This window comes from Pantherophis guttatus, chromosome 3, assembly GCF_059756535.1.
Source record: "Pantherophis guttatus breed Tessera chromosome 3, ASM5975653v1, whole genome shotgun sequence".
In the NCBI taxonomy this organism is placed as follows: Eukaryota; Metazoa; Chordata; class Lepidosauria; order Squamata; family Colubridae; genus Pantherophis; species Pantherophis guttatus.
This window is the reverse complement of record NC_142065.1, coordinates 108,335,920-108,361,019: the sequence shown is the minus strand read 5'-3', so window position 1 is coordinate 108,361,019 and position 25,100 is coordinate 108,335,920. Positions and strand designations below refer to the sequence as shown.

Sequence of the window (25,100 nt, the reverse complement as noted above, 5' to 3'; positions counted from 1 at the left end):
TTCATAGAAGATATTTTTCCATGGACGGGGGGGGGAGGGGGGAAAGAAGTGTGCAATCCAGCTCCCTCTCATGCGCAGTTTACGGTAAGGTTTGTGCTCCTATGAGAATCCAATGCCTGATCTGAGATGGAGCTGAGACGGGATGCTTGTGCTGGGGAGCGGCTGCAATTACAGATGAAGCTTCGCTTGCTCGCCTGCCGCTCTCCTGTAACTATGTGGCCCAGTTCCTAACAATCCATGGACCAGTACTACTTCATGGCCCGGTGGTTTCGGACCACTGAGATAGGGTATTTGAATATCAAATATGTTGCTAGTGTTTTCTATATTTTAAATGAGTGGGAATGTTACGTTTCCTGCTCAGTGGTTATATGAAATTTAAAATCATGTTTCAGATTTTTTTTATTATTGACAGGCTATAGCTCTTTAAATTTACTCTCTAAATAATAACCAACAAAGGTTTACTTTTAAAAAAATACCGAATATGTAAAGTTAACAGTTTTAAGTTATTCTAATAGAGAAATTCAGCTTGGGAATTTAAAAATGACAAATTATTCTTTTCTTCTCAAAGTTCAAATCATATTTTTGAGGGAAGTTACGTATATGATTTAGATAAACTGGTTGAACTTTTTTTACAGGAGTCTGTAACAGACTATACAACACCATCTTCTCATTCGAGTACAGTGGCAACAAACAGTGCAAAGATGGAGGAGACTTTAGTTACAAATGTAGGTGTATTAATTATCTCATAGTATAATTCCTCTATTTAATTTTATTTTAAAATTAAATTATTTTAGATTTCGATTATACCTGTAGAAAAATATTATTAAATAAGCTACATTTCTCTTATCTACTGAGAATAAAATCGTGGCTTTTAAATAATGTTAACATATATACTCCCAATTAAAATATCCTGGAAAGCTTGTAAAAAGTGATTAGATGTTGAAACAATAGCTATAAGATAGATGATGTGCTCTTTGCATATTAAAGTAACATGTAATACCATGCGGTAAGGAAGTGTACACTTATTACTACTGGGTTATTAAAGGAATAATTAAGAAATTATACTCATTCGGGGTAATTACATAGTACACTCTTAAATCTGGCACATCCAAAAACAGTGATTTGTGTAAAGATAGATAGATAGATAGATAGATAGATAGATAGATAGATAGATAGATAGATAGATAGATAGATAGAGATGGATGTTCAGTTGAACACATAGTTATGCATATCCTAGAGCCCTGATGGCGAACCTGTGGCACGCATCCACATGTGGCACGCGGAGCCATATCAGCAGGCACGTGAGCTAAGCTCCGGCATGCATGCTCGTGTCAGCCAGCTGATTTTCGGACCTTGTGGGCCCACCAGAAGTCAGGAAAAAGGCTGTTTCCGGCCTCAGGGGAGGTGGGCTCTGGAGCCTGGGGAGAGCAAAAAACGGGCCTACCTTGCCATCACATGCCAAAAGTGGAGGGGCATGGGGGGTCGTGCACGCATGCATGGGGGCAGGGAGCATAGAATTATGGGTGTGGGTACATGCGTGGGCGACCCCCACACACACACTCCCCCCACTTTTGGCACGGGATGGCAAAAAGGTTAGTCATCACTGTCCTAGAGCTTGTATATACGAAACACATCCCTTTCAGTCTTCTGCTGTATCTCAAATCCTTTTTTCCCCATGAGGTTGGTATCAGTTGCAAAAAGACCAATGCCTAGTTTCGCATCTTCACACATCCAGCCAAAACATGTTTTGCACCCACTGATCTGACATCCTTGGATTTCATTATTCCAACTTTTGCACATTCAGATACAAGTGTACATTAGTATTCTTGGGGCAGCAGATTAAGAACTGATAGTTAGTTCTGGTATCTTTTCCCAACAATATACTGCTGGCCTACTTCTGTTTATTATCCTCCTCAGATTTGTTAAAACCTATGTCAGAGGACATTCTCCTTGACTCAATTTGATGCCCTTCCTACTGAAGTCTTAGAAGGAAGATACAAAGATATCCCATTTGGGCTAAGGTTTTACTTTTGTAATAAAGAACAAAGGCCATAGGAACTGTTAAACACATGTTATTGTGTCGCATATTTTATACTGTCATGTGGACTGGTTAATAATGTCATTCCATTTTACCAAAATCTAGTACTATATCAAACTGTAAACTGTGCTTATAAGAAAACAATTACTTACCTTAAAGGATCAAGGTAGCTATATCTCTCTTTAAAAACATGTTCCTTATATGAACCATTTTATGATCATGGTGATGATGATTATCATTTTTATCTTGCCTTTTTAAATATATAACTCAAGGTGACAAAACTAATGCTCCTGCCTCCTATATTTCCCATAACATCCCTGTGAGGTTGGTTGGGCTGAGAGAGAGTGGCTATCCCAAAGTCACACCCCAGTTGGCTATCATGCCTAAGGGAGGCCTAGAATTCATAGTGTCTTGGTTTTTAGGCCAAAACCTTTGTCCCTTCTCCAAATTGACTATTTTATAATACTAAGATGTATGTATGAAATAATGTATTCTTCATACCCTTCTATCCCACTGTAATATCAGAGCAGTCTACATCCCACCTTTACTGTGAGCTCACCGCACAGCAACCTGTTTGTTTCTATGCTGGACCTAGATAAAACCTGGAGAAAGCTGAAGCAGAGAATAATTGAATTTGATATACATAGAAACAAAACTAGTATTTCATATCTACACTACAGTGAACATTTACCACCCCTAAATATTTTTATTATCTACCATGTAGCAGAATTTTCACACAGTCACATTTGGATCGTCTTTTAACAGTGATACTGTTGAAAAGGTTTAATGGCATTCTTACCAAGGTCATTTTGTTTCCTTATCAAACGCATGTGCACGTGCGCACATACATACGTATGTATGTATATTTTTACTAGTTTTAAACTTTAATGTTTTGATTTGGATGAATTGTTCAGCCGGAGCTTAATTATGAAATTAATTTTCTAAAACTGGGCAAAAAGAAAAAATAATGTTTAGGAGAGAGATACATGAAACTGAAAATGCTTCTAATCAAACTAGTTCTGCAAAATCTGTTACTACTGCTGTATTAGAGATGGAGCAGGAATTTTATTTAGCTGTCTAAATGACTCCTTCCTACTCTTCAGCTTTTACTATTGTAAGGAAAAAGTTTGTAAAGCATGCATGTTCTTTTTTTGAGGACTTTAAAAATAGTAGCACAAAAAAATAATAATTTAGGGAAATGGGTGCAATGGGGTCTAAATGATAGGTTTTATGACTATTATGAATATGGATTACAACCATTCTGAAAGCAAATATGTTTAAATTTAAATACTGATTTTCTATTAATGTTTCCTTGCCATCTGGTGTCTAATTATTTACTCATATGTAAACAAGCAAATATTTAGTGAATATATTTATGAAATAATTATGAATGCAAAATAATCTTAACCTTGGAGAGAAAAGTTGCTAATTAAAAGAGTGATTTTGATCATGCCTGCTGTAATTAATGTTGCAAAGTGTCAAATGTTATCTGGCAGTTGAAAGTACTTTTACCATGGGAGCCTTATTCTTTTGCTTTGCAATTCCATCTCTTAAATCATTGTATTTGTGGTGGGGGGGGGAATTACAATATTTCTTCAAGAATTTGTTATGGATAAATTGTTTCTTATTAAATGTATCTCATGATACTCAGTATACTGTGTTCTGATGTGTGACAGTTTTTGTTGCTTTCCTTCTTTTCATAAGAATGTAAAGCTTTTAGTTGAATGATATCCAATCAGAACACCTTATTACTCTTAGATGCTGGTGTATTGAATTTTGGCCTTGGATTTCCTGATAGTTGCATGCCTTAAAAATTCATATACTTCTATTGGTTAAACTAGCTTTATTCCATTCTTTGGCAGTATCATGTAAGTTGATGATTTTGGTACACTGGAAATGATGAGGAATAAGAAGTTCTGTTGGTCTATCCTTGTTTGGGAAATCTTAAGGTGTCTAGTCAAGTTCAAATACTTCCTCTTAAGCTTTAAATCCAACTGAAAAAGTTTCAAGTAAAATCATGCTATATTTGCAATAGTTCTATGCTTTTGTTGCATTATAGAAGGAAATGTATCTCAAAGATACATTTATATCACATCTATATGAATCTTTTGAGGCTCAATCTAAAGGAAATTTATTTTCCTGATTTTTTTTAATTCGAAAAAGAAATGGATAATATTCCAAGATCATAAATGATCAGATAATTTCCCATTTGTCAGATTCCCCTCCCCCCTTCTGAATGCTTCCCTATCAAGTACTTAAGTGGAAGACTACCTCGTTCAGTTGCGCTGCTTGAGCTCTTGCTTTTGATGGGGCTTTTGTCATAGACCCAGCTAGAATGTGACCTCTGTTGCCTACCTTTCAGGTGCCCCTGCCCCACACCCTTCCCCTCCCTAGGAGGGAGACTCTACAACAGAGCTCCAGCCTAACTCCAGTTTCTCCCGCTACCGTCGACCTCACCCTCAAGGTATGTACCATGCCCCTCTCAGGGTAATTTTCTTGCATGCCGGGGAAAGGTTTAAACTTTCGATGTAGATTAGGGAGAGGCACACTTTTTTTTGCTAAATAACTTTAAAAAGAGTATTCATTGAATTCTTTTAACCCCATTTGATAACTTAACACCAAGAAACTGCTCTCTGCCATATATAATTAGATATAGATCAGAATATATAATGAGATTTATCTATGATTTCCCTTTCCACAGAGAACATATAGAAAAGGTGCTTATATCTAGTATTGCAGAGCTTTTTAAATTTCATTTTTCTGATTTGTATTAACATTGTTGAACATAGCAATTTGATGGATATTGGTTTGCTGATCTAGGATGCATCAAATTGAGAAATGGACTGATTAATATTTGTCGACTTCTTTGTAGTTACTGTTTTGGTGGTTAATTGCATTCTTTTGATGATATGAGAGGTAGGAGATAGGCAAAATTCATATTGACAAGATATATTTGGGTTGGATACCATTTCAACTTTCTATAAAGTAAGTGACAAGAATTATTTGGAGATTGACATCAATTCTGTTCAGAACAATAAGAATGCTAGAGCTCCCTCTTCTTCCTTTTCCTCTCCTCCTTTCCAATTGGATTCCAATTAAAATCCAGAAAGGATTCTAATTAATATGGCTTCAAATTTTAATTTCAGAGGAGCAAAATTGTATTAGCAGGAGCAAGTTTAATAAGCTAAATACAGTATTAAGAAGGAGTCAGGAAAAAAAATCTTAGCAATCTTGATGAATAATATAGTTTTATATCAAAGAACCACTTTTTACAAACATTGTTTTCATCTTAAGCATATCTGGAGAATTCTAGCATTTAAAACCAGAAATTCTGATTATTTACTTAACATATGAGCTTTCTAATATTAATAATTTGGTAGATAAATCGATTGCTTTTAATGTGAGATACTTTAGTTTTACCTCTTATATAAGTACATCTCTATTCCCTTCTATCTTACCTTTTTGTCTATTCATCTATCCATTCATCAATGCATACATAAGTCGAGATATAGATATATATATACATCTGTGCTTTGCATAACTCATGTCAGTGAAATTTCTCTACATTTAATATAAATATTCCTCCTGGAATTTTATTATTTCTTAAAGATATTTTCTGTTGGCATACATCACTAAAACTTACATACATACATACATACATACATACATACATACATACATACATATGCATATAGAAGTCATAAACAGAATTTAAAAATGAAACTTTGAGGCTCAATACTTCCTAAAAATCATTATAAAACATATGTCAGACGTAACAACACTGGACGTAAGAGCTGTTTTTAGAATATACTGTATATATACAGTTTTACAAAAATCTCTCTCTGCTTAATCCTCTCTCTACATTAAAAAATATTTAAGCGTCTCTTTTTTACCTTTTCAAATATGATACGTTTTGAAGTGTTGTTCTGACAAAGTAGTGTGCCTTTTTTTCTAATAAGAATGTAGTGATTTAATGCAACAATTTTCAAATTGTATTCTGTGGAATGATTATCATCTATGAGAGTCTGGAGACAAAAAAAAAACATTCAGTCAAATATAGCCAATTTCCTTCCTGTAGGAAGTATGCTAAGTACACACACACACAGCATTGGTCATCCTATAAGAGCTGAATTATTATCAATATTGAATTTCCAGTTAATATCTTTATTCCACATATCTCAATTAAAAGAGTTTATATAGAAATCTATCTACTCCACCAAGGTGGCCTTTCTATGATTGGATAGTTCATACAAGGTAGTCCTCCACTTATAACCATTCATTTAGTGACCATTCAGCGTTACAATGGCAGTGAAGATGTGACTTGGGACCATTTTTCATACTTGCAACGGTTGCAGCTTCCGCATGGTCGTGTGACCAAATTTGGATGCTTAATGACAGCTGGAGTGTCCCAAGATCATTTGATCACTTTTTGCAAATTTCAGTCAAGCAAAATTAATGGAGAAGCCAGATTCAGATAACAATTGGGTTACTAACTTAACAAATGCAGTGGTTCATTTAACAACTGTGACAAAAAGGTCATAAAAGGGGGGTAAACTCACTTAGAAACTGCCTTGCTTAGGAACAGAAATTTTGGGCTCAATTGTGGCTGTAAGTTGAGGGCTACCTGTATCCTAGAAAAAGTGTTTTAACGAAGTCTTCATGAGGATGTCAGTAAATGTCTACATAAAATTGATTGTGTTTTGAGAAACTTGCTTATATATTATCTTACACAGTGCAGTTGGGAACAGTTTCATCAGTATATTATTGATATTCAACTTGGCGCCTTGCTGGCATCCTGTCATCAAAGGCCAGGGGGGAGGGGACACAGGAGAACAAATGGGCAATAAATGTATGGGGATGAAATGGGAAATTGGGAGGTGGGATGACAGTTTGACAGAGACCAGAGAAGCACGGAACCAGTTTGTGCCAGCATTACAGGCCATGCATCCTGAGAAAAGAATGTGGACTACCCCAAATATCTCAGCATTTCTCAAAACACCTATGCAGCTCTTCATTGGCTGAAGACGGACTGGTCATGGAGGGAGAGCTGGAATGCAGCCAGGAGCCTTTAGTTTAAAAAAAAAAAAACTTATCACTTCATCCAAATGGAGTCAAGGGTCTTTCTTCCCTAAGGGACCTGATTGGGGCAGATCTGTCACTGCTGTTGCTCAAATATGAATATCTATAAATTTATTGTGGTATCATAGTGATTGGCATTTGATATAATTTATCTGAAAGCTATAGCATTATGTCTTGACAGTGAAAATGATCAGGATCTACTCTGTATTCTTAAATTATGAAAGTCAACCATAATGTGAGATGCAGATCTTAGATCCACATCACCTTTTCATTGATTTGATTATTGCACAATCTGTGTTGCAGTTTTCAGAGAAGTAATACAAGAAAGGAATGAATGATGTTAATATGGTGGGCTTTACAAATAATAATAAACATACTGGACTGTCATCAGATATATAGGAGTTGATTCATTTTAGAAACAAAGACAGTTGACATACTTTATATGCAATGGAGTAAGGGAGTTTGCTTTTCCTTGAAGATTTACTTAAAATAGTAGGGAGTTATCTTAGAATAAACTGAAACAAAAATATAGAAATGAAAAAGTAGTACAAGTCTTAAAATAAAGCCTTTTTTTCCCTGGAATAGATGGAATCTGCTCGCAAAGCGTGGGAGAATTCACCAAATGTGGGAGAAAAGAGTTCACCTGTTACATCATCAGCATCTCCTGTTACTGGTGGTAATAGTAGTAGCAGTGGAGGTGGGAACAGCAGCAGTAGCAGTGGACCAACCAGTGGTACATACAGCTCTTTTTCAAGTGCATCCATGCCTCCCATTCCTGTAGCTTCTGTTACACCTACAACTTCATTGTCAGGTATTAACCTTTAGGAAATATGACTGAGAAATGTGACTGAATAACTTGCTAACTTTTTTTTAATAAAGCTCTCTTTGTTTCTTTACTTATTATTTAGTTCAGTCCTGTCTAAAAAACAAGGTGTATGATGTTTTAGTTTGATTCACTTAATTTTGTATCCTTTTAATTTGTTTATCTAAATTATTAGAACTAAAAACTTTGAATTATTCTTCTTTAACAAGGCTCTCATGCATTTTTTATATTGATAATCAGTGAAAAATTATTAACTATCATTAATTTTTACAAGTTATATAAAAGTTTTATACAATCAACTGTTGGAAAGAAAATTGTACTTGAATTAGAAAAGAATAAGAGCCTTTAAAATGCAATATATTCTGAGCAGAAGTTTTGATCTTGAACTGTATAATTTTAATTAAGTGTGTATCCAAACAAAAGTGCTTTGCAAACACATTGTTATGTATTATATATTTTGAGTCACTTAAATTTTAAGACCCTTTCCACAATAACAGCATCTCTGAAAATTTTGATATATATTTCTAAACACAGAATATAGAGAAATGATTTTTTCAATGTATGGTTCAGTTCTCTTCATCACTTAATAAACTGCCAATAATTTTGAAATAATTCCTCGATTGTGTCACGTGACATATCATGACATATCGTGATGTTTTTTGCCTTTGCAGAGCTGGGGTGGGCGTGGCCTGCAAGTGACGCTTTCGGCCTTCAGGCCGCCAGTTTAACATCCCTGCTCTAAAATAATTATTACTTGGTGTTTCTGAAAGAAAAAAAAACAGCTTGCACCCCAGTTAAACATTCTGTGAAAATATTTCTACTAATATAAACTGTTGCCAGATTTTTCTTTAAAACAGGTGACCTGGTGCCTTTCTGTAACTTTACTATTTGTCATATTTATGGAAATTCATCTATATGCACAAATTTATTTGGTTTTTGGATAATCTTAAAACTTTAATTCTTAAATTCATTTTATAGAGTATTATATATTGCCTGTTTCTAGGAAAATAATGTAAAATGTCTTAAAGAGCTGAGATAGGTTGCTGTCATTTGAAATAAACAATCTTGGTTTAGCAAACAGTACACCAAGGATAACATATTGTTCTTTAATATATCTTCAAGGAAATTGTCATTGTTGAAGAATAGCTGCTATGAACAGTATGTCTCTGTCAGATAGTTTTTATGCATATCATTAAGGTTTCACTATCATGCCGTTTTTTGTAGATAGCAGTATCCTTGTACAATAATATTCTGAAATTGAAAGAATATTTAATGAAATATTGCTGTAATGCAATTTGCATTAAGATTCATCTAACTAGGTGCAACCAGCTAAGGTGGATCAAACTTTTGATTATTATGCTGAAATATTTTGTCAGTAACTCTTGAATCTTGCTTTGCTGATTTCTAATCTTAGGAGCTGGAACATACACTACTTCCTCACTAAGTACAAAAACCACTACAACTTCTGATCCACCCAACATCTGTAAAGTGAAGCCACAACAATTACAAACAAGCAATTTAGCATCTGCTGGTCATTTTTCCCAGTTAAGCTGTATGCCATCTCTGATCGCCCAACAACAGCAAAGTCCACAGGTCTATGTGTCTCAATCAACAGCAGGTAATGTGATAAATTGATTCATTAAATTTAAGTTCATCTCTCCTGGTGGCTTATTTTCTGGTATGCATCCTTACAAACATCAGTATTGTTTTCTCCCAGTCGTATAAATCTAATTTAGTATACAAGAGAATATTGGAATTCCTCTGAAAATTGGATTAGTTATTTTTTCCTCTTCGTATTTTAATTTTTATCTTTTCTTGTGGTCCTGTAGCTCAAATTCCTGCATTCTATATGGATACAACTCATTTATTCAATACCCAACATGCCCGTTTGGCTCCTCCTTCACTTGCCCAGCAGCAAGGATTTCAACCAGGACTCTCACAGGTACATTTCGTGAGATTGGGAAACAGTTTACAAATATATGCAGGTTAAATTAAATCAATCTAGCGTGAAATTTATTCAGCCTTGCTTTTTATTATCACTCTCAAAATAAAACGTTAAGCTAGCATTGATGCTAGTTGGTTTTAATTACTCTAGTGAAGAAATTACCATGTTTCCCCAAAAATAACCCCCTGTCTTATATTTTTTGGAACCCTGAAATAAGCGCTTGGCCTTACTGCCATGCGCTCAAAAAGCCCGATTAGACTTACTATCAGGAGGTGTCTTATTTGGGAGGAAACAGGGTATATCATTCTAGGTGAAAATGAATAAGTGATAGGTTGAAGTAAAAGAGAGTAAGGGGTGATAATATTCACCACCAAAAATATTCTCTCGATACTATTGGAAAAAGAGGAGGAATTATCTTAGAAGCAGCTTGAGAATTGTGTTTATCACTAGCATGCAGACTTGATGGGGGGGGGGGAATTTGCATTTGATTTAAGAATTACGGGGAGGACTGGTTATCGATATTTAAATTTTAAAAATCTGCCTGATAAATCTAATGCCTTCATATAATGAAATCTTTATTTTATCAACCAATGATACAAATTTTGAATGGTGGATGTTGCACATGCTAAATTAAGCCTTCCCTATACTGAAATATTTTACATTATATCCAAAAGATATCATAGGAATCCCAATATGCAAGATTATTTTTGTGAATTGAACACTAGGATGTCTGAGACAGTTCAGAATTCTTGTAAACCAAATCTAGCAGTAGCATTCTCAGTCTTACAATGAAATAGCTGTACAATTATTGGTTGAGGTGCCACAGGTTAGTGCTACTGGGGCATATTAAAATGTCCAGTTCACTATTCAGTGTGTCTCATATATTATTTTATTGTAAATCATTCACATGGTTTTTAAAATGGGAAGCAATATACAAATGTTATAAATAATTAAATTTACAGTTAAAGGATGTGAAATCATAAGGCTAGAATAGACCTCTCTGCTGAGAGACTGGAGAAACACCACAAGAATGAGTGGATTAGCTGGGTGGATTTAGCTCAGGAGAGTTTCCTATGTCAGTTGGTTGCATAGATATTTAAATTATTTCTCTTCCTTCCAGCCTACTTCAGTTCAGCAGATACCAATTCCAATATATGCTCCTCTTCAAGGACAGCATCAAGCTCAACTGAGTTTAGGAGCAGCACCTGCTGTCTCACAGGCCCAAGAGTTGTTTAATTCTTCTCTGCAACCCTATAGGTAAGTCTTTGAAATTAAACAAAAAAATAGAATCAGGAAACAGAAAATACTGGTTTCTGTCTTTTTCTCCTAAATTGCACTTAGACTTATATACCACTTCACAATGCTTTACGGCCTCTCTAAGTGGTTTACAGAGTCAGCATATTGCCCCCAACAATCTGGGTCCTCATTTACTGACCTTGGAAAAATGGAAGGCTGAGTTAACCTTGAACCGGTGAGAATCGAAATGCTGACAGTCAGTGATACTGCATTCTAAATAATGTGCCACCATGGCTCTAAATTTTTGTGGTACTAGTTTATTCATATCATTAATACAAGATAATTTGCAGTATATTTTTAAATTGCTTTAAGTTAATAGCATCAATTAAGTTTATTTAACTGAGGTGGTGGTAGTTGTTGATGTTGTTACAAATCAGTGTTCAGATTTCCTTATAGTGAAAGAAAATTTGGAATTTTTAAGAATATTAGTACATGCATTTTATGAAATAGCTTCTTTCTTCAGAATGCTACTGGCTGTTTGTAATTGCACCACTTTTATAACACAAAGAAGCATTGGAGCATTGTAAATTGTGAGGAGGGAGATGAATGATATCCTGTATCTTTGTAGCATCTTCAAATAAGTAGTGAGATTTGGCTTTAAGTAGTTCCTAATCAGGCATGTGACTTAAACCAATACAGTACAATTACTAATTAATTGTCTACAAATACTTATTTGAAGTTTTACAAATAAGATGAAAAACAAAATCTAAAATAAAAAAATATTTGTGTAGTTTTATCTGCGATTGGTTCTGCCCCTTCAATAAATGTCACAACCCTACAAATATTCTAATAAGAAAGCAAAAATATCCTTAATTCAGAAAAAAATGATTACATTGATTAAAGCTATTATGTATTTAACAGTGGCTTGTTATTTTTAGAATATGGAACTCAATAGCTTTGAGTTCTGCTCAAATGCTTACTGATTCATATTAATGCAAGATAAATTGATGCTATAAAAAGGTATTGTCACTCAGCTATGTGTGATTTCTTGCTTTTTCTAAATTTATCCTCTGTAATGACAAACTTTGTACCATGCCCAATTCCTAATTGAGGATAGAGAAAAGCAATCTCACCACCACATACCAACCCTTATATTTCTTGACAGAAAGTACAACACACAACTCTTTTGCAGGAGAGTAAGTACAGTAGTTTAAAAGAAGGCATACTGTCAATGCATATACTGTATAAAAATATAGTTGTCTATCAAAAAATTTCCTCTGCACCATATACATACAAAAAGAGGTTGCTAGACCATTTGCTCTGTTGGTTTTTATGCACATATTTCATGGTGAATACTTTTTGTTTTGTTTTGTTTTGTTTTTGGTTATCAGTTTCCCTTCTATTTAGAGATCAGGTTTATACTTAAGCCCTGTGTTTTAAACAATATGGAACTATACAGTAGTTTAGCCTGAGGAGCATCAAAGAAACCAAGATTTCAAATTCAGCCATAAATTATATTAAAAGAAGCCAGAATTTATAAGCCCAGCTTTCAGTCATGCTTTACATTGGAATTCTTTGCCTTAAATAAAACTACAACTATGTTGTTTAAATATAGGCATAGTACTATATGCAAACTGTTGTATTTGCTTGAATATTTTGCTCAGTTTTTTCAGTGCAGCTTTAAACTTTTCTTGCTGTGGCAGCTTTCTAATAAATTAACAATATTTAAATAATTAATTTAGGCCATTTTTTAAAATAGATCTCAGCAGGCGTTTATGCAAAGTGGCTTGTCTCAGCCATCTCCAGTGGTTCTTTCGGGCACAGCTTTACACAACTTCCCAACAGTACAGCATCAAGAACTTGCCAAAGCACAGTCAAGTCTTGCATTTCAACAAACATCCAACACTCAGCCTATTCCTATCTTGTATGAGCACCAGTTAGGTCAAGCTTCAGGATTAGGAGGTTCCCAACTTATTGATACACATCTGCTCCAGGTAAGAAAAACAGTGGGTACTAACATGGCTTCCGAAGCTTTGGAATTATTTGCCTTTTTTGATGTAACAAAAGGAAACTGATGCATATAAACATTGTTATGTTATGTTATGTTTATGTTTAGTGTCCCAAGAGAAGGTTTAGCTTTTAGAATTTAGTACTTCTGCTAAATCCTGCTAAATTGTGACTTACATTGTGAACAGAGGCCCATTAATACTTAAAGAGATTGTTATTGATTCATCTGATATCATTCCCATTCTTAAGTTTATTCTAAGACTTTGCATATTTTTTCCCAACAAGACAGTGAATTTTGACTTGTATTAAAGACATTTCACAGTACATTGTTTTGTGTCTATGGTTGGTTTAACCAGTTTCTTTTTAGTTATATATATATTTAATCTATTTCTACAATGTAATTGAGCTTTATTAAAATAAAGCTCAGATTACATTGTAAATCATAAGATTGCAGAATTATTAATATTTCTAACGGTTCATAAATTACTATTAATATTGTATCTACTACTGTCCACAATTACATGCACTAAAGGAGGTTATTCATTGGTTTGAAGTGAGGTATCATCATGTGCTGATCACATCCAGTTACACATTTCCATCCTGGATCAGGCTGAAGATGCCATGAAAATTGTGGTCTGAGGGTCTAGATGTGATAAAGAGATTGAAATTAAGTCTGAATCAGTGTGGCAGGTGAAAGCTCTATCAACCATATAACACCTAAATTGCAAACAGTGCATTGGCTATCAGTAGATTTCTAAAATGCCGGTTTTAACAAAGCTAGGTATTTTCAGGGCCTTCTCCAAGGTAAAACTGTCCTTTTCTATATACTTGCCTGTAAATGTTTTATATTTCCCAGATGTGAGAGGTAAAAGGATTGGGGTCCCAGAAACAGATCCACACAGGAAGCATAACTATTTCTGGCATTAGAGGGTTTTCACACCCATAGCTACTTTCATCCAATGGTCAAATTAAACCTGTTCATCCCTCCCAGTACCAGACATAATCTAGGCAGAGAGATACAACCGTGACCACATTTCCTACTTGGATTGGAGTTGAAATGCTCATTTGGGCACCATCAGTGTACTTCTATGGTATCTTTGTGCAGAAGTTTAAAAATGGCCAAAAAAACAAAACAAAATCCCTTCTAAACTGATGTCACCCTACAGCAAAGATTGTAGTGCTTGACATCTCCCCTCAGCACTATCTGCAATTTTTCACTTAGGAAGGAGGAGAGCCACTGCAGATAGTGCCCTCCCATAGACAGTCCAGAAGGGATTAAAAGGATTAAAGGTATGAAAATGTTGTAAACTGCCTGGAGTCACATATGAGTGAGTGGGCAGCTATATAAATGTGTTTAATAAATAAATAAAAGCTACTGAGAAATCAAGGTTTATACTTTCCCTTTCTGTAGTTCCACTTCTCATCATCCATAAAAGCAATCAACATGGACTCAGTTCCATACTGGCTTGAACCAAGACTGAAAAGGTTCATATAATACATTTCTTCCAGCTGTCGAATCAGTCTGATATTTTTGTGATTACCACATTGTAAACCACTGAGACTTGTTTAGATTCAATAGTGTATATACCTCTAGCAAATAAATAAATAAAAAGTCCTCCACATTAGGCTGATGTGCCTATTCATAAACAGCTATGACTTGCCCACTGATTCATGAACTGGTAATTTAATGATTAGATTATAGTCCTTGTGGACAGTTCTTGAAGCTGGTCTGGAAGCTACAACTAACGTGAAATGCAAAGGCTAGGCTACTGACTGGAAGATGACTCTGTGTTCACATTATACCTGTGCTGAAAGATTTGCATTGACTGCTGGTCTATTACCAGACAGATTCAGGATGTTGCTTTTACAAAGTCCTGTACAACCTGAGAACAGCTTGTCTAAAATAATATCTTCAGTTACATCCACTTTCCGTAAGCATATATTATAATCATAATATATTTAGCATTGATCTTGTTGTCTTTGCATTTGCTGCCTGGCAGACAAAGAAATTGACCCTCTCCAAAATAACAATGATTTTTTGGAATAACCTTCTCTTTGTAATGTGCCAGGTTCGATACTGATGTATTTTTCCACACTTTTTCTTTTTGCATATATGCTGTATCTCATATTAAGTTGATATGCCCTTTAAATATGTTACCTACTTTTTCCTATGCTTTTTCCATCCATGCTCTTTTGTTTATGGTAGTCAGCAGCAACCTGTAGGCAAAATATTATAGGTTTTAGCAAAATGTTTTGCTAAAACTTATCTTTTAGTGACAAGATCAGGATCAGGCATCTGACATTCTCATGTAACTTAAGGACTGCTCATTATTTGGATTACCCTGCCTGAGATCTAACATCTCTTGGAGAGTCCCAAAGGTGCTTTTTCAAGAGGCAACTAGACTTTCTGGTTTTTCTTTGAAGACATTTCACTTCTCATCCAAGAAGCTTGGGTGAGAAGTTTCTTGGATATGACCTGGATGACCTATGAGAATCTCCATAGATATCTCTTGGTGAGGTCTACAGTTTTTTGGATTACAATTTGTTGGGATCATTGTAAGTAAATATACTGAGACTGCTGACAACCTCTCTCTCTCTCCCTCTCCCTCTCTCTCTCTCTCTCTCCCTCCCCCCTTCTCTCTCCCTCCCTCCCTCCCTCCCCCCCCCTCTCTCTCCCACTCTCCCATAGCAATCCCACTGTTAAGGGAACTTTCAAGGCAATTCTGCACTGTAACCCTATCAATGTGGAAATAATCCTAGCAACTTGGTTGATATAGTTTTGAGATTTCAACCACATCTTCCAGCACTTAGTTTTACAACAAAGAGTTAATAGAGCAAAATATATTAGTTTTAGTTATAAGGCAAGTTTTAGAAGCACATATATGAAAGTCAAGATACGTTTTAATGCTTTTTTCTGATTCAGCTAGCAGCTTATACATAAAAGGTATATTTGCTTTATAATAGCTACTTTTCCAAATAGTAAAATATTACAGTCAGCAGAATTATTACCAACAAAATAAAATACTCATATTTGTTCTGCTTTTCCAAGTGAAAATAACTTTACTTAGTCACCCAAAAAATATTGACCTCTTTCTTCTCAGGCGAGAGCTACTCTTACCCAGGCCTCAAATTTGTATTCTGGACAGGTTCAGCAACCAGGGCAGACAAGCTTCTATAATACTGCTCAGTCTCCCAGTACTCTCCAGCAGGTAAACTATGGCATGGTAAATTGCTTTCAATTTTTCTAACTATCCATATCTGTGTGCTGTATGTAATACTATAGTTCAATGACAAGAGAATATTCCATTTTGTGCAAAGTAGATAGCGCTCTATATAGCAGAAATCTAAAACAATTCTTTAACATGGAAGATTACTTTTTAATAATATCTCCTTTTTAACAGATTGCTTTAGCGCAGGAACATTTATTTATTTTTTGGAATGGTCCCCCTCTATTATTAAAATATTCTCTTGTCAGAAGTTTCTTTAATATGAAGCATATTCACTGTGTTTACCCTTACAGTGATCATAGAGTGAAGATGTAGAGGGTCTTGATGTTCCTTTTAAAAAGTCTTCAACTTTTTAAGAAGTCTTCAACATCTTCACCAAGTTTGCCTTTTCTGGAACATCTTATAATTTAATTGATGCTATACACCAGTACATATCCTAATGTATTGAAAACTCAATAGAGAGTGGATCATGATCTAAATCTTGTTTTCTCAATGATGCATAAGGAACATATGAATAGGTTTTTAATACTGTTTTATGGTCAGATCATTTCCTAGTGACATTTTCAGCCTATTAAGATAATTGTGCTCAGAGTCTCAGATGAAAAGATTTATATTAGTCTTTGGAGTTTTATTATCACTGCTGCAGCATTTGGTTGTTTCATGAAAGATGGACAAGGCAACCACTGTCTCTTCTGTTAAAAGCAGCTCTCATTAACAAGACATTTGTTACCAACAGAAAATGGCTACTGAGAATGTATTAGTAACGCTAGCATAATACAAGTGAGATGATGCAGAAGAAAAGTGTTTTGGTGCTCTTGTGTTGCTGTAGTGCTTTCCAATTTCCAAACTTTTCAGATTTAAAATAATTTAGAGGCCATATTAAGTTGATAGTATTTAAGATAATTATAAGAAAATCTTTTTTATATATGTTTGAATGATTAAAATCCAAATAAGTGAATGAGATTAAGCCTCTGGACTAGGAAAGGGGAAACCTAGTCCTCCCATGGCAGCAACTAGGTGGTTTTAGGGTAGTCACTCTCAGCCTTAGAAAGAAAGTACTGAGAAACCACTTCTCAAAATATTACTGAGAAAACTGCATGGATCTGCCTTATGTAGTTTCCAGGAGCCAAGACCAATTTGAAGGCAAATAGCAAGAACAGTATGAATAAATCATGGCAAGAATTAAAACCTGACAATATGAGAGAATGTTCTCCAGTACTTTAAAGGAGGTATTTGCCCATCCACCCACTGAATCCAATCGTTTCCCCAATATGTGGAGCATATAATCTCAAATTCATCTAGAGAGTCATTTATGAAAGAGAATAGGAATCCTGAAAATTTTCCTGGTCATCTTATACAATACCAACAATCATAGTGTCCTCCTTGGAGCAATAGTCAAAAATTAGTATTTGCTCTTTAATAATTCCAATCATACTAGAATGAGTTAGATGGAAATACTGTTGGGATATGGTAATCCATGGGGTTCAATTTTGTCTCCTATGCTATTTAACATGAACCAGAATTGAGAGTAACATGACATATTTTTTTCCATTCTCATTTAATTCAAACAAAGTAATGGAAATCCTGAACCAGTTACTAATATAAGCCTTAGGTAAGAAGTGGACTTCCTCCTGGAAAGGGTCTACCTCCCCATCAGAATTAAGTTTACAGAATAAAGTTAAGACCAATTTCATTTCTGGCACATATAGTTTCAAGTGACACATCATTAATTCAGGCTGGTATGCCACTAGCAAGCCCTCCTCAACGGAAAAAGCTTTGCCACAATCATATATCCAATTTACGATGGAGTCAGTGGCCCTTGTAAATTTCCATTAGTTCAAAATATTGCAACTAGATTATAACCTGGAGTTGATGTAAATGATGCACTGACTTCTTGAGCACATTTCCCAATGCCAGCTCAAACTCAAATGGGTTGAAGAATCCTTTCTCTTACCTGAATATGCAGGCATGATTCTTTTTCGGATGCCTTTCACTAGGTGCCTTTGACGTGGAGTGATTGATGCACAATGATGTAGTATCACCCAATAAGACTTCCATATTTGCTCATATTTTTCAATTGTTCTATTTAATGTCTTGGCTTTGTGTATGTGCAGTGTTTGTTAATGTCATCACTTTTTCATTATTTTTTAATATTCTAATCAATTAGAATTGATTTTAGCTGGTTATTTACTACTAGCCATTTTGAAAAATATAAATAAGATTGAGGGGTCCTTCATGTTCTTTGAGTTTGGTTGTTTTCTTGCAGACATTTCATTATCCAAACCAGGCAACTTTACCACTGCTAGTGACTAGTTTGGGTAATGAAATATCTGCAAGAAAACAACCAAGCATAGAGAGCACCAAGGAACCCTTAGCTACAAGTATTCTCCTTTATCAGTAGTAAATAAGATTGCTCTGATTTTGCAAGTTTGTACTTCCAAAGTACATTTGCAACTAATAAACTGATATTCTATTTCCAAAATCTGTATGTTTATAGGATTCACAAACATAGAAGGGATTAAGTATAATATGGGGGAATAATGGAACAATTTCATTTGTAATGAACAGGATCCACCTTGTGGTCTGAAAAATAATTACTGCCTGTTTAATTTCAAAGTTTTCTCTGCAACTTTAAAGGATAGAAATATAAACACTTTTTTCTTCCCTGATTCATAAAAAAAATAGTTACAGGATATATTAACAGTATTATATACATATGTATATTTTCTTCTTATGTTCAAACATGCCAGTTTTATTTTAACGCAGTTAATAAAGTTCTGCTTATTCCAGGTGACAGTACCTATACCAGGATCACAACTTTCTTTGCCCAACTTTGGATCAGCAGGCCAGCCTTTAATTGCTCTTCCACAATCCCTTCAACCTCCATTACAACACACTCCACCACAACCTCAGGCTCAAAGCCTGAGTCGGCCAACACAAGTGGGCCAGCCTTTCAGAGGACTAATTCCAGCTGGCACTCAGCACAGCATTATAACTGGAAAGGTAAAGATGTTCATGTTAATCTTGCCATACAATAGCACAGAGGTTCCCAAACTTTTATCAGTACACAGCACTCTAGCAGTTCTCAAACTCTGCACTAGGGTGCTGCAATAAACTCACAGTTCCATTATATAGTAAAATATCCCTGCAGCTTGCTGCAACATCCAGGGAACGACAGCACATGGTTTGGGAACTACAATGATAGTAGATAATGAACACTAACAATGATCAAATTAGTTTAGAATTAATAAGCAGACAATGTATTATACTTTAATTCCCAGTGACTATTTCAACGTAGGTTATTCCCACCCCCTGCCCCTTCCTAAAAACTTAACTCTGCCTGTCTAAAATATGGATGAAGACTAGAAGAGGGAGATTGTGGCACTTGGCCTCTGGTGTGTCTAATGAATTCCATAGTAGCCTATTACAGATACTACATAGCTAAAATTGATCTGTTCTGAGTCGATAAATTACAGTGAAGAGAATGAAACATTCTAAATTCTCTTGAAGAGTTAGAGTTAAAACAGTTCAACTTTGAATAAATTATGTCAGGAATGTGTAAGCTACTGATATTCTTTGTATGATTTAATAGAGTGAATACAAGGGAGTTTACTTTATGCAAAAGATGATTTAAAATTATGTTTGTCTTCATGTTATTCCCAGAAAAGGAACTTTGCATATATATTTACCCAAGTTTTTTTCTTGTTTCCAACCCATATATCTGAAGATATAGATGAAAATGTGCTTTCGATTCTTACTTTTTTAGGAAGGGGTAGCGTGGGAATAGCCAACATTGAAACAGTCACCGGGAATTAAAATATACATTATCTGCTTATGAATTCTAAACTAATTCAATCTTTGTTAGTATTCATTATCTATTATAGTTGTATTCCAAGTTCATTCTAGGTGGCTTGCACACATAGGAAAATTTGTTGTTGCTTACTTTTTCTCAGATCTTCATTATCAATTTACCACTGCACAGAAAAATTACTTACCGGTAGTTCTCTTATTGAAAGAAACATAAAGTACAAACTGCATTCCTGCAAAATCAGTGGTTTTACTTTTGAATAGATAACTTAAGAGTGATCTCTTGTTCCATTTACCCCACTTTTTCATTCATTTGAATTGCATGCATCTGGGATAACAACCTGATGTATCCAAATAAAATAATTGAGTACTTTGTTCAGAAATGCTTAAGTAAGGACATCAATTTTTATTGCCATTTTAGTAAATGACTTATAAACTTCCTCTAGTTAAATGAATATGACCTGATAAAACTATCAGTATTTTATTTTGTAATGTAAATAACCTTGCTGTTTTTCTTCAGATGTCAGAAATGGATTTAAAGGCTTTTGGAAGTGTCATTGATAAGCCAGGCACACCTCCAGTTTCTGGACGAAGCACCACCCCAACTTCTAGCCCTTTCCGGTAAACAAGTGTTTTCAAACAAGTCAACTTTATAGATTATGATGCAGAGAAAAGAGGGGAAATTTAGTGTTGAATTAAACTTTAATATAGCAATGCCATTTTGACAACAGAAATGGAATACAAGAATTCTGGATGAATAAGGGTGATGATTCAAAGAAATATTTGACTTTATTTGTTGAGAAGATTATAGTTAATGCAAATTATTTTTAATATAATTTCCCCATGTCCTCCATGGATAAAAAGAACTGCTACTTCCAGAAATTCTAGCTAGCACAAGGCCAAAAAATAATTTCAGAAGCAGAAGACAAAAAGTTTTAAGAAAAACCATAAGAATTTCTTTAAACATATTCAGAGCACAGAACTGGGCAGGAAAGCAAGTGGACTGATAGAGGAATAAAAATAGCATATGGCGTGCAAAGAAACTGAATTAGTTTGGTTTTATTTTAACCTACTGGCTTTACTACTAAAATTGTAAGTGAAATATCTGAACCTGGACTGACTTTTTCAGAGAGGCAATAAAGGTATTTTAGGGCATCTTGAGAGACTATGCAACCACACATCATTGGGTTATGAGGGCACCAACCTTACGGAACTCAAAGGAGAGAATGCTGAACTTCTAGCAGAACTATGTAACTTGTCCTTCACATTGACTTCAGTACACAGAACTGGAAGGTAGTCAATATGACATCATTTTTTAAAGAGTCACAGGAAATTATAGGCCAGTCATCCTAACATCTATTGTGTGCAGATAGATATGAGTGGTAACGAAAAAAGGGACATAAAGAATAAGCCCTATTGCAGCAAAAATCACAATGCAAATTTTGCCTCACCAACTTTCTAGGCATTTTAGGAATGTAAAGAGGTACATCGATCAAAGTAATCCTGTCAAGTTTGCATATTTGATCATTTTTTAAAAAATCTGACATTTTTCTTCAAATAGCTCCTGATTATATTTAGTTGGCATGGGATAAGATGATCTATTATTTTGTGGATTGCAAACTGATTTTTAAAAAAGTAAATAGTTGGAATAAATGAACAATGCTCTTAGTGGAGGGAAATGAGTGGAGTCTCTCAAGGATTTGTATTGGTACTTGTGCTTTTTAAATTGTTCAGGAATTTTTTAATGTGGTAGAAAACAAAGTGAATAAAAAGCTCCAAAAGGATCTCTCTGGTCAGCCAAATGGCAAGTTCAGTTCCATTTGCACTGGTGGAATTTGATACTCATGGGAAAGCTCAGTGAAGATGTCAACTCAAGTATACAGTAGTTGCAAAAAAGGGCCAATGCTATGCTAGAGATCATTAGGAGGAGTATTGAAAATAAAGCTGTCAACATTCTAATGCCATTACACAAATCTGTGGTAAGTTTCAGTTAAATACTGAATGGATTTCTGATTGCCACATTTGAAGAAAAATACAATAGAACTGAAAAGATGCTGAAGAGGGCAACCAAAATTATTGGGAGTCTGTATTATGAGAAAGGACAGGACTTCTGAGATTCCAACTTTAAAAAAAGGCATCTGGGTGTAGGACATGAATATGATCAAGGTGTATAAAACTGCATGGTATTAGGATCACAAGTCATTCAATAAAATGGAAGGAGATTTAGGACAGACAGAAGATTTTTTCATGGTGCTCATTTTTGGCCTGTGGAATTTATTGGTATGAGATTGATGGCCAGTAACCTGAATGCCTTTATAACAAGCTCAGATAAAAGAATAGATTTCAGTCTCAATCTTCAGCTCAGTGCTGCTTTTGTGTTCAAGCATAGCCTACCTCCAAATTTCAGTTGCAAGACAAAATGGCAGAACTGTGTGACTGTTACCTGCTTGTGGGCACCTCAGAAAGATTTGGTTGGCAGCCATGAAAAGCACACTGAGGTGGGCTTGGCCCAATTCATCAAGATTGTTTTTACATTGCTGTGTTGTCAAACAGATGAAGGCTGTTGTAAAAATGTGAAATTCTACAAATATTAATCGTCCGTGATTTGTAAATTGCCTTGATTTTCATTTTTTGAAAAAGAGAACTTACATTGTATATAGGAATTTTAAGGATTAAGAATGAATGCATTGGCTTGCTCAGAAATATAGATACATAGAAAATACCAGTAATAGACATTACTATTGTTCACTTGAGATTGTATTTTGATATATCCTCTCTAGTAAAGAAACCATATCAGATGTTAAGTAAAAACTCAACTATTTGTCAATTGAAAAGGGACATCTGTTTGAAAAATCAATATTATTTTGCAGAAAATAAAACAGTGTTAGGTTAATATCCTTAAACTGACTTTGTATAATATACAAAAGAATGAAGGCTATTGCTTAGCGTATTGTAAGCCGCCCTGAGTCTCCGGAGAAGGGCGGCATATAAATCAAAAGAAAAAAAGAAAAAAAATACCCAATTTACAGTTATATTACCAGTTATATGAGCCGCGGTGGTGGTGAATACCACTGCAGACTACTTCTGCTGGCTGCCAGCATTTAGGCAGTTTAAATCTCACCAGGCTCAAGATTGACTCAGCCTTTCATCCTTCCAAGGTCGCTAAAATGAGGAGCCAGAGTGTTGGGGGCAATATGCTGACTCTAAACTGTTTAGAGAGGGCTGTAAAGTATATCTTTTCATGTGACAATACTGAAGAAATGACACTTGGCTACAATGTAAAATAGTGAGTATACAGCTTGTATAATTGTAAATATGTTGTCCTCTCAAAATAACGCAACACACAGCCATTGATGTCTAAATTGCTGGCAACAAAAGTAAGTACACCCCTAAGTGATAATGTCCAAATGGGGCCCAAAGTGTCAATATTTTGTGTGGCCACCATTATTTTCCAGCACTATCTTAACCCTCTTGAATATAGAGTTCACCAGAGCTTCACAGGTTGCCATTGGAGTCTTCTTCCACTCCTCCATGACAACGTCACAGAGCTGATGGATGTTGGAGACCTTGAACACCTCCATCTTCCATTTCAGGATGCCCCACAGATGCTCAATAGGGTTTAGGTCTGGAGACATGCTTGGCCAGTCCATCACTTTTTCCCTCAGCTTCTTTAGCAAGGCAGTGGCCCTTTTGTAGGTGTGTTTGGGGTCGTTATCATGTTGGAATACTGCCCTACAGCCCAGTCTCCGAAGGGAGGGGATCATGCTCTGCTTCAGTATGTCACAGTACATGTTGGCATTCATGGTTCCCTCAATGAAATGTAGCTCTCCAATGCCGGCAGCACTCATACAGCCCCACACCATGACATTCCCACCACCATGCTTGACTGTAGGCAAGACACACTTCTCTTTGTAGTCCTCACCTGGTTGCCACCACACACGCTTGACACCACCTGAACCAAATAAGTTTATCTTGGTCTCATTGGACCACAGGACATGGTTCCAGGAATCCATGTCCTAAGTCTACTTGTCTGCAGCAAATCTATTGCCGGCTTTCTTGTGCGTCATTTTTAGAAGAGGCTTCCTTCTGGAATGACAGCTTTGCAAACCAATTTGATGCAGTGTGCGGTGTATGGTCTGAGCACTGACAGGCTGCAATGCTGGCAGCACTCATACGTCTATTTCCCAAAGCCAATCTCTGGATATGATGCTAAGCACGGGCAGTCAACTTCTTTGGTCGACCATGGAGAGGCCTGTTCTGAGTGGAACCTGACCACTGTATGGTCTTGGCCACCGTTGTGCAGTTCAGTTTCAGGGTCTTGGCAATCTTCTTATAGCCTAGGCCATCTTTATGTGGAGCAACAATTCATTTTTTCAGATCCTCAGAGAATTCATTGTCATGAGGTGCCATGTTGAACTTCCAGTGACCAGTATGAGAAAGTGAGAGCGATAACACCAAATTTACCCCGCCTGCTCCTCCTTCACACCTGAGACTTTGTAACACTAACATGTCACATGACACCAGGGAGGGAAAATGGCTACTTGGGCCCCATTTGGATACTTAGGGGTGTACTCACTTTTGTTGTCAGCAGTTTAGACATTAATGGCTGTGGTTGCGTTATTTTGAGCGGACAGCACATTTACACTGTTATACAAGCTGTACACTCACTACTTTACATTCTAGCCAAGTGTCATTTCTTCAGTGTTGTCACATGAAAAGATATACTTAAATATTTACAAAATATGAGGGGGTGTACTCACTTCTGTGTCATATTGTAAATATCAGGATCCAATATGATAGTGATTTGGGTATTAAATGTTGCCAATGAAAGCCTCAGGTATTTGATAGCATTTCTAACTTGTATGCATTGAATAACTTGATTTCATTTCATTACTTATATTTTATATAGGTAAAGTCTCCCTTGATTAGAATTTGACT

At 35.5% G+C, this 25,100-nt stretch overlaps 1 protein-coding gene across 23 annotated transcripts in view; it reads left to right on the top strand.

Moving 5' to 3' along the window:
• PRRC2C (proline rich coiled-coil 2C) overlaps window positions 1–25,100 on the top strand; it is a 105,704-nt gene that overhangs the window by 74,476 nt on the left and 6,128 nt on the right. For 3 of the 23 annotated variants that reach the window (XM_087890175.1, XM_087890168.1, XM_034409829.2), the window contains exons 23-32: window positions 636–725; window positions 4,401–4,502; window positions 7,703–7,928; window positions 9,355–9,558; window positions 9,770–9,882; window positions 11,006–11,142; window positions 12,881–13,115; window positions 16,275–16,337; window positions 19,146–19,358; window positions 20,683–20,783. In XM_087890175.1, the coding sequence (XP_087746301.1) occupies window positions 636–725; window positions 4,401–4,502; window positions 7,703–7,928; window positions 9,355–9,558; window positions 9,770–9,882; window positions 11,006–11,142; window positions 12,881–13,115; window positions 16,275–16,337; window positions 19,146–19,358; window positions 20,683–20,783 (1,484 nt within the window). Of the gene's footprint in view, window positions 1–635; window positions 726–4,400; window positions 4,503–7,702; window positions 7,929–9,354; window positions 9,559–9,769; window positions 9,883–11,005; window positions 11,143–12,880; window positions 13,116–16,229; window positions 16,353–19,145; window positions 19,359–20,682; window positions 20,784–25,100 lie in introns of all 23 variants that reach the window. The other 20 variants (XM_087890173.1, XM_034409835.2, XM_034409827.2 and 17 more) reach the window with 10 other exon arrangements.